The sequence below is a fragment of the Anopheles arabiensis genome, chromosome 2 (genome assembly GCF_016920715.1).
Source record: "Anopheles arabiensis isolate DONGOLA chromosome 2, AaraD3, whole genome shotgun sequence".
Classification (NCBI taxonomy): domain Eukaryota; kingdom Metazoa; phylum Arthropoda; class Insecta; order Diptera; family Culicidae; genus Anopheles; species Anopheles arabiensis.
In genome coordinates this window covers 97,815,288-97,826,112 of record NC_053517.1, presented here as the reverse complement: position 1 = coordinate 97,826,112, position 10,825 = coordinate 97,815,288, and the positions used below count along the sequence as shown (strand labels likewise).

The 10,825-nt window shown below is 45.4% G+C and overlaps 1 protein-coding gene across 1 annotated transcript; it reads right to left on the bottom strand.

Moving 5' to 3' along the window:
* Positions 1-316: 316 nt before the first annotated feature.
* Positions 317-10,141, bottom strand: LOC120897049 (laccase-6-like). Its single transcript, XM_040301656.1, has 6 exons — positions 9,554-10,141; positions 3,737-3,839; positions 2,322-2,552; positions 1,290-2,089; positions 894-1,118; positions 317-803 (listed from the first exon to the last, which is right to left on the bottom strand). Exons 1-6 carry the CDS (start codon positions 9,657-9,659, stop codon positions 457-459), a joined length of 1,812 nt encoding a protein of 603 aa, XP_040157590.1. The 5' UTR covers positions 9,660-10,141; the 3' UTR covers positions 317-456.
* Positions 10,142-10,825: the final 684 nt, after the last annotated feature.

Below are 10,825 nucleotides of genomic sequence, written 5' to 3'. Positions count from 1 at the left end.
GGCCAAATTTTTGCTAAAGTGTGCTTGAAAATCGATTCTTTAACAGGATTTGTTAGCTTTTCTATTACCTTTTTATGTTGTCATGTTTTTCAGTATTATTTTTTTAGTATTTGAGTTGTTTCAATAAAAATGCAATCCAAACCAATTCAAATAATTAAGACTGCTTAAATAAAAAAATAATCGAATCCTCTTATTGCATACCTTTAGGCGTTTACCATTTTGGCTAGTTTTTGTTCGGATTTTGGCGATTCATTTCAACAGTTTATCAATTTCAAAGCTTCAGAAAGCAAATGATTGAACAAAATGATTGCTTTTCAGTTGTTTCTAAAAATACTACCATCACTCCTTTATTTTCGATGCATAAAATTACAACCAGCGCTTCCCCGTTTCTTCCCCACTCTCCAGTATCACACATAGGAACAATCGCAAAAGCCAACTACTACCACCGCCACCAGCTTAAATTAAAAAGTACCTCGGCCCCGCAAAATGCCTGCAGGTGGGAAAGTTACGTGGAATGTCCGGCTGGGGCGTTCCCACGCTCAGCACCACGTCGAGCCCGCGGGACCAGCCCGGTGAGCCGATGTCGCGCAGCAACCAAAGTCCAGCAAGGTTGGCAACGAATCGCACGGCCACGGTCGAGCCGCGCCGCACAACGATTGTGTCTCGCTGCAGCGGGGCGCTAATCCTCTGCCCCGCCTGCCCGCTCAACGCCCCGAGTGCCGTCCCGGGCCGTCCTGCCGTTGCCAGCACCACCACGAACACGCTCTGCCCGTGAAGGTGATACACGTAATCGACCGCAGCATCTATTTGGGAAAAAGGAAGGCAGCCGGGGGAAAAAAGGGTTATGTGGCCCACTGGGCTTGGCACGGGAGGGCCGGCGGGTGTGGACTTACCGGCATTAATTAGGACCATTTCCACCCGATGACCTGCTTCGATGTGCTCGACGTGCACACACTCGCACCGGGCCGTCAGCGGCTGACAGCTTCTTGGCAGCGGCCGTTGGCCACCGCAGCAGTGGGCCCCCAGCGCACCGTTCGCCAGCGGTTCGCGCACCATCAGCACCGGCGGAAAGGCAAAGGTGAACCCGTTCACGGAGCGCACCGTCTCGTGGGTCGATTCTGTCAATGAAGGGGGGGGGGGGGAGAGCAAGAGAGGGTCAGCAAGCGGACCGAAAACAACAGAAAACGACGACATTTTCGGGCGGCGTCGGAATAATTATTATTATCTCATCCGCCTCGCAAGCGCATCGCGCAACAACGCTGCCGCTGCTGCTGCGGGTTTTTGCGTACCTCCGAACGGTCCTGTGCCGGCTTGCTGGCGGCTGCCGATCGTAAACTCGAGCCGCGTGTCGTACCCGCGCTGCAGATCCTTTGGAAGCTGATCCCGTCCACCGGGCAGGTCCTGCGGGCACAGCATCGTTTCGCTGCACCCCGTCCCGGTTAGGTCGAGCTGCAACTCCTCCGCCCGATGGGGGGACGGTGGTGGAGGAGTGATTAAATTATATTTAATACTTTCAGCATCGTTTGCAGCCGCTCGGTCGGCGTCGTAGTGCAGGCGAAACACGGCCCGGCCACAGGAACTCGTCGCTTCGTGCGGTGTAAAGCGAATTTCATAATCGCGCTTAATTTTGTCCCCTGCCAGGCGAGTGAGCGCCACATCCATGCGGACACCGTCGTGCAGCAGGATACGACTGACTGAAGGGGTTGAGTTGTGGTCCAGCACATTCCCATCGAGGGCCAGCACTTGCAGTCGGTGGTCTTCCAGCTCGAGCCAATGCTGACAGTGAGCCACTGCGTAGATGAGTCGAACGCGAAGGTTGAGCGTCCCATTCAGTGCTTGCATCCAGTCTCGCTGACCATTGACACCCAGCATACCGTTCAGCTCAGTTACCAGCCACACGGGATCGTTGTGAAGAGCACTGAGTACGGGTGACTGCCTTTGTTCGTACGCCGAACGAACGACAAACGCACCGAGAAGCCCTTGGGTACGCTCCGAGCCGGCAAAGCCATGGTAAAGATGTGTGCCAGCCCTGTCCGCCTGGAATTTGTACTGGAAACGAGTGAAGCTTGCAATCGGACATTGCGTTATCCTGCAAACGGGGAAATTGTATTAATGATTGATAAATTAGTTCGCCTAGAAAGTGCACGAAAGTGTTATCTCCTCAAGGGAGGGAAAAAATCAATTCCTATCACATAAATCAATCGTTTTTCACATTGAGAAATCTCTCTGCACACACACACACGTTTCCACAACACTATCGATCATGAACGAGTACAGGTGCGTGATTTATCGCTCCCTTTCCCTTCATTCGGTGAACTCACATCGGCACCCCATCCATGAAGGGCGTCCGGCGCTGACTTTGGCCCGTCCAGTGCAGTGTAATGCTCTCGCCGGGGATCCGATTTTCGACGTCCACTACCAGGAAGTCATTTTCGCACACGGTCAGCGTGGGCCCGACGTACCGCCCATTGACGGTGTAGTAGCTGACGGTGATGGGCTGCTCGGTGGATTTGCTCCCACCGGTCAGCGTGACGTTGTCGGTGCTGGGAGTGCTGCCGATGAAAGAAGAGGACCGAGTTAAAGCGAGAGCGTTGAAAACCCGCCAGTAGAAAATAGTTTATCGGCGGGAGATAAACTAACCCCGAAAAAAAAACGAATTGTTAGTATCCGTGCTGAGTCTTTGATGACACACTTGAACGATTTATGGACGAGTAGCGCTAGCTGGTTAGCCGCTTTGAGGAACGCGCTGCTTTAGAAGTCCATTAGAGTGAGTTATTTGTCAATATTTCAAAACAGGGTTAGGCATTTTAATAAGCGCTTGAAACATTGAATTGTTTTTGGTGAGGGTCTACGTAGTACATTGCAGGATGATGGATGGCTAATTATTGTGACATGCTTTGTAGCGCTTGCAATCAAAATAGTGGCATTTTCTATAAATAATTGGATATGTTCAAGCAAATACAGTATGAAAAGTTAATCATTTAAACCCACATAATCAAGTTTTCTTTTCAATATAATCTGTTTCCCTTTTTAATTACACATTCGTTACTTAAATTGTTTCCTTTTCTTTTAACTGGTCTTGTTATCTAACTTAAAACTATTACTAACGATGTGTATTTATATTCTCGATTTTGTTCGTTGCTTTTTTAATATTTTCTCTAGTCGCTTGTTTTCTTGTTTGTTTTGAATTGTTATTCTTTGTATCTCTTTTATTTTTGATTAAAGTCTGAATTGTTTTGTTTGGTTTGTTTGCTCTATCTTACTTTTTTTTTTTGCTTTATTTAAGATTTTGTTTTGATTTTTCACATTTCTTTTTATCCATCATTTCATTAATATCCTATCCTACTGTTGTTTTATAGTTTTGTATATTTTCGATGTGTTTTATACCTGTTTGTTTAACTTCTTAATGTTTTTCTTGATCAATTACCTTTACTTTTTTTCTTTTCAATTTATCAACTTGTTTTGTAAGTTACTTTCTCATCTCTTTCATCATCATCATCATCATCATTAACCCTCAGCAAACTCATTTTTCAGTACTTGAAGTCCTTTTCGCTCCCCCTCTACAACCAACTCGGCAGACAAAACCGGCACACAGCCTGCCATTCATCCCTGAAGCACTACAAGCAAACGGCAGTAAGCCACCACCGCGTTGAAGCGCTAGGTAAATATAGATTTATGAGCGTGCGATGATGTTGATTAATCCCTGCTCGGAGGGTGCAAACGTTGCATAACCTACCTGCCAGGGCGAAAGGTGCGTTTTTCCACCACCAGCTCGTACCGGCAGATCCGGGGCCAGTCGGCACGGTTGCAAACCCGGTCGCACGAAACGGCACGTTCCGCTGAAAGAAAGAGAAGTAAGAAACCCGCATGAGAAAGAGGATTGAAATTAATATTTCCTTAGCAGCTAACAAACAACCAATTGTCAAAAAGACGCTTGACCCCGTTGCACTTTTCACTGGGAATCGTTTGCAGTGCTCTTCGATTCGCCGGCAGAAACAAGAATTGACTTGCTGTTATAAATATACTCTAACCTCTCTCCATTAAACCTACTAGCGTAGATCGGAGCCGAGATGACTGCCAGGTCGATGGTTCGGTTTTCAAACGCACCGAAATTTGATCCATTCATTCCTAGCCGGCTTCCTTTTCTTCACCCTTTCAACAAGCTACACATGTTGGCATCTTTACACCATTCCAAAGAAGCGGAAAAATGTCACACGATCATTCTACACTTTCTAAAACCATCGGAATCAATTTTTCCCTTGCCACCCAGCATAATGCGTTTCTCAGCCCAAGGGCTGGCCCCGTTTTTTTTTCATTCCCGTAGAGAGGGCAGGTCCTGCAGGTGGACATAATTTCGAGCTAATTAGACATCGGTGGCGTAAATCCGGTCCCATCTTTTACCCCCACCCAAAAAAAAAAAAAACCCCGATCCACGCCCGTCCGCATCGCACGCCGAGGACGGAGCGTCGGCTTAACCTTTAAGGTTGGCTGAATTGTCGCAAACGGTGGCGTTGCAAACTTTACACTTTGTACTGGGCAACTTGGCGGGGCAACGCTGGGGCTAATTAATTGTTGTCCCGTTTCTAGACGGACGTTGCACAAGCCAAAAAGGACACGAGACCGCACGTCAACGAACATGGTTTCGGGCAAGCCTTGTTTTGAAGCGAAATATGTTGAAAAGATGAACTTTAAATTGTTTGAAGGGTTTTAAAGGGATTTGTGGTGGGTAACGGGATTCAAGGCAGTTGCAACAATTTGAATGACGTATGTACACAGAAAGAATGCAGTTTTGACCGCGAGTGATGATCACGTGATTAGGGAAAGGGCATTGAAGGGATGCAACGTTTGGTAGGTTGTCAGTTGTCCAAAACTGCATCCAAATAACGTATTGTTTTGCTTATCTATTTTAGACTAAGTAAAATAAATTAATAATGTTGTAGTAATTTTGATATTTTAGATATTTTTGTCTAAATATGATTTGTATAAAACACGTTCAAAAAATAATGAAGAAGTAAGTAATTAAGAAAAAAATATTTTGTACAATTGTTAAATTATATAAAGCTTAAGGTAATTGCAATAAAACCCTAAAGATGTCTCTTTATTATGTAAAATTTCCTAAACAAACAATAATTCTGTTCAAAACGATGCTGAAATTATGAGAAAAGTTCAGATAAATTAATATAAATACAAACAAAGTCATCCTTTTAGCATAAAAAATCTAATTTGAGATAAATGAATGAATAAAAATCAAACAATTATACATAAATTGCTTGAGTTCATCAAAGAAATACTTGAAAGCAATAAAAAATCAGCAATTAAAAATGTTCCCATGTCTGTACATCATTCTAATAAAACTAAACCGAAAAAAGCTTTCCGTTGTTCAATCGATAAAATGTCTTCATTTGCTTCATTTCTTCCGTCTGCATTTTGTGGCTCAAAAATACGACCTGTAACCCATCCAACCCATGTTCTTGTCAGCGTACTTTATAATCCTTCAAGCGCCAAGATCTCAAAGAGAAAAAAAAGACACATCGCCTAAAGATCCCCCTAAAGACGCTGCTACACTGTTGATTTCGATTAGTGACACAATTTCGATCAAACGATGTAACACATTAAGCGGGACTGGTTCTTTTTGTTTTACTACACCACACACACACACACATGCACCCCATTTTTTTCTTGTCCGAACTCTCCACCGCTCACCGCCTTGGTCGAGGGTGGCAGGACAAAACGAGCGTACTTCTGATGCTTCCGGTGTCGGGGCCGGGGCCGGGCAGTGTGTGTGTGCGTGCGCTCAGTCCCACTCAGTGGCCTCGGCGGTTCTGTCCGGATCTGGGCAGCTGGTTAGCCCTCCCCGGGGTCCGGTCGCATACGCTCTGCCAGCCAATCCGGGCATACTGAAGCAAAAGAATAGGCCCCTAACGATACCGTCCCGGACCCAACGCACTGCGTGATCGTTTGTGTGCGATCCTTCGCACGCTCGAGGCAAGAAGCTGGCTGGCTAGATAAATTTTGCCTGACACTTATTACCATGCCGCAACCGTCACCGTGCGAGATTTTCCGTCACCCTGATAGAGAGAGAGAGAGAGAGAAAGAGGACCACACAGTGGGGGGATTTGATCGGTGGGACACACGGGCGGTGGCAGGTTAAACGCGCAAAAATAGATGTCCTCCCTGGTGGTGCTGTTGGACAGACCGGGTCCGTGGACACACCAGGCAATCGCTTACCACGAATCTTTAGGTACCGGACACAAACACACACTCACAAAGACAGTCATCTTGAACAAAAAATCGCACACGGCTGTATGTATTGTGTTTTCCCGTGCTTGGTGGTTGGACGGAGAGGCGGGTCGTTCGGTGCAGAACTCGTCGGCGACGGCACGACCTCAACATCCATCCATCTATCCATCCATCCATCCGCACGGCCGAAAAAGTTGACAAAGCCGTCGTAATGGCCGTTTCCATCGAGGGGTCGATCGGGTACGGCAGAGGGAAAAGGAAAAAAAGAGAATCACCGGGAGCGAGCGAGAGAAAAGGAATCGAATTTTCACCACATTTAATGATATTTTTAAGCATTCGAAGAAAACATAATTCGTGCAGTGCGACAACCGGTTGTTGGGCCACGGTTTGGGTGGGGGCCACCAACCGTCGGGATACTGCCGGCGACCCGCGCGGTTGATCGGCGAAGAATAAATCGTGACGAAACGAGATTTTTGGCTAGCGGCCTTCATTCCGTCCCGCGAGCGTTGGAAATGATTTGAAGAACGCGATTCGTCCTCCTTTTTTTTTTTTGGTCGTCGTTGGAATAGGTATTTCTTCACGGCTTTTTGGGATTTTGCCCATATTTTAGCACCCATCCAAGTTGGTGACCAACGCCGTAAATTACTCAATTGGAAAACGGAAGCCGGTGTTGCACTTGTTTCACTTTCAAAGTGCGCCGTAGCTGCAACGTGTCTGCCCGTGTCTATGTTTAACCTTCAAACCCCACAAAAACAGCTGAGCTCCTAGCAGGCTAAGCAGGACCGTTTGATACGATGATCCCGGCAAGAGAGCGACCCACGGGATAATGTCGTCGCAGGTTTTATTACCTTTGCGGACATTACAGCGAAGGTGTTTACTCACAGAGGATATTGTTATAATCCGGTGAACTTCTTGTTTCATCACAAACCGGCCTTTTTGAGAAGATCTCGTCTCCTTGATACGTTTGCGATGCTTAAGAACTCTTTCGGCACAAACCAAATAAAAAACAGAAAACATCCAATGCATTAGCTACGGCCGGCTCTAGGCTACCGGCGCTAGGAAGCAATGTGTCAAAATCTGGTTGAATTATAATATTTATGGCTAGGTCGTTCTCGAGTGATGCAGTAGCAGCAGCAAATATCGTCCTAGTCTGCGACCCTAATGGGGAGAGGTATGGGGAGGTCGAAAAGGCCAAAAATTCTTAGCAATTAAATGTTTTTATTGGAAATTATTTTTAAGCCGAGCCATGGTAGGAACTCGGTTGCATCCACCGCAAACGGGGAAAATCATTTGTTTCGCGCTATTTCGCGAACGTGCTGATTTCATACGGTACGGTGTATGGCACTGATATAGCACTGGCGCTGAACTGAAATTCATAGACATAAAAATTCAGAGAAACATTTTGGGATACTCTGCTTCTCGTTTTTAGAACTAACGTTTATAGAAACTGATCAATAACAACAGGAGAGGATTTTTTAGTGGAGTAATTGTTTGAGCTACCAAGGGTATCCCTACATGCCTCGATGCTATCGGTAAGCTGGATCGTTGTGTGCATTTCATGAAGCACATCCTATAGTTTGAATATCACTTGCGATCAAAGTCTTCGAGTTCTGTTTAGCCTTTTTTTGTTGCTTGTCTTAACATTCTTCTACTATCTCTTGTTTTATTAAGTCTTTTTGGTAGTATAGACCAGGGGCCTCCAAACTTTTCAACCCGCGGGCCACATTGCTTTAAAAATCACTATGTTGAGGGCCATTTAATGTTACCTATAACTGATGAGTGAACGTTTAAATCTCATTTTTATAACAAAATACTAACGATACTTGAACAGATTCGTGTTACTAAAGCTTGATTTTTGTTTAAGAAATGTAAAAAAATACAATTTCTTTTGAAAAAGTCAAAATAACCTAATATTTATTCTAAATCTGGTAAAGTCATCGGGGCCGCATTTTAAGCTCTTGAGGGCCGCATGCGGCCCGCGGGCCGTAGTTTGGAGACCCCTGGTATAGACGATGATCTTACACAGTGTTATTGAAATTGTTCCACGCAGCCGACAAACTTTTGCATTAAAAAAAATTAACAAATATTGAGTATCGCAAAATTTAACATATCTATCAGCCGAACTCTAATGGTGATTGTCAAAAAAGTAAAGCAACTGAGTATAGAAGCATGCGCGATCAAAAACTGCATCCCGTAGCGTCTAAAACGGACTCCGTGGGACAGTTTGTAGACGTTGTATAAGCCTGTTCCGCCAACTACAACTTTTCGGTACTATTAGACAACAATCAGAGCAATCGAAAGAAAGTTCGGTTCTGAAGCTGAACCGAGCTGACGACCGAGGGACAAGTGTCATGGGACAAAAAGTGGAATAATACATGAGAAATATGAACAAAGATGTCAGGAACCAGAAATCGCGTTCAGTGGCTTCGCAGCGGCAAGCAATTACGCCAATACTCAATGCGATCATTTCAGGCGAATTTCCGCAGAATTCACAATTCTGCAAACCGATCCACCATTCCCCAGCCGCGTCACATCGTCATGTTTCTAGACTAACATGATGCAAAAGCTTTACTGCAACTATTTTGTCGCGACAACTGAGAAATAATTCATAAAAGTCGAGGCAGATCTTAAAACATTCCTGCACGCATATGTTTTTCCACCATGACCATGGGCTATGGGCTCGTCTGGAAAGCAAATATTGAAGAATCCAAGCCTATTCCAACTCTAATCATTCCAAAACCGTTGAAAGACAAATTATACCATAAAAAACTGAACACTGGATCAGTGATCCACATGCGATCATGTGTGATCCCAGAATGTCTTTGAATAGACCTCTAGGACAAAGCTTGAAGAAAGATCGTATACCTTGGCCTTACCGAATTACCCAAAAACAATAAACAAAGCAAAATAAGACCGAAACACTTCAGTGACATCGAATTCTATCGTGGCAATTATTCATATTCTTCTTTTTCTTCTTCTTTGGCACAACAACCGCTGTCGGTCAAGGCCTGACTATACCCACTTAGTGAAGTGAGCTTGGCTTTCAGTGACTTATTGTTACCATAGCAGGATAGTCAGTCCTACGTATAGGGGCACGGACTATTCGCGACTTGAACCCATGACGGGCATGTTGTTACGTCGTACGAGTTGACTACTGTACCACCAGACCGGCCCCAATTATTCATATAGTTGAGCTTTTTTACCATAGACATAACTGTATGCTGCCAGCACACTTGCACATTGATGTCACTTCTTTAACAATCACTTTATATTTGTCTTGTCTGTCTCTCCCAAAAAAAAACCCCATACTTACTCGGATCGATGGCGAAAAAGTGTATCAAAACGGCGGCCGCCAAGAACACGCCGACTGTAATCAAAACTCGCTGCACAATCAAAACAATCCGCTGCAGTGTTTTCATCGTTTCCCTGCGCTACCGCAACAAGCTAGCGGCACTCGCATACGCGCCACAACCGCACACAACGTCGTAGCAATTTCAGAGTTGCAATCGGTGGGCGAGCAGTGGATGAGAAGTTTAGCGGGAGTCACACGCAAGTTTTTAAACAACAGTCAAATTTTTCACACCTAAAAAACATCCACACTTGCTACGGAATGATCACCCAGAGGGGGTTGAGTAGAGAACACACACACACAAATCCTTCACTCTAAACAGCAAACCCGGAAAACCGGTCAATCTTGTACCATATTGTGTTGATTTCTGTTCCTTGTTTTATTCCAGAAATAATAATATTTATAAGATTTGAATTCACTGTTCTCGATTTTGTATATTTTCCCTTTTTTTTTTTTTTTTGGGCAGTTCGTCTGACTCACTCACTTGCCCGCACGGTACGAATTCCAAGCGAAGCGGCTCCAAACGCGACTGAAAACCCACTGACCGAGCTGATGGTTTGGGCACCATCACACCACAGACAGCACATGGAGTGGATAATGGAATTCGCTATACGAAAAAAACGACCCACACCCGACCCTACCTTGCACACGAGCGTAGAGGTGGAAACCAGAAATGAAAGACAACAATCAAACCCGGCTCGAACGGTGCACGTGTGCAGGCGGCCGGCTGCAGCATCTCGTTGCAATTTCTCCAGTGTGCATCTTGCGCGAGCGCGCGCACACACACACACACACACAGCCAAGACGTTGAAGGTTTATTGTGATCAAACGACCCCAAGGGCTGCGCTACCGACCCGCAGCACACAGCACTCGGTGGTGGTCAGTTATGATCGACAAATGTGCAATAATTCCATTGCGTAATGTCGCGCGGTGCACGGACGGCTGGCGTGTCTGTTGTTTACCTTAGCCTTTTTTTGTTGTTGCTGCTAACAGCTCTCTTGTTTATGCTGCCCTAACATCGAATGCAAATCGAAGGAAGGCTGTTAATTGTGCACTGTTATCTTAACTCTCTCGCCGACCATTTTGCACGTCGTAAATGATGCTTCCAGCATGGTGTTAGGCACATGTATTTGATGATTTAAAGCTTGTTTTATTTAACTACCGCTAGTAGAAAGAAGGAAGCCGCATGGAGGTGACAAAGGCAAACATCAGCACAGGGTGGGGTCCCGACTTTCG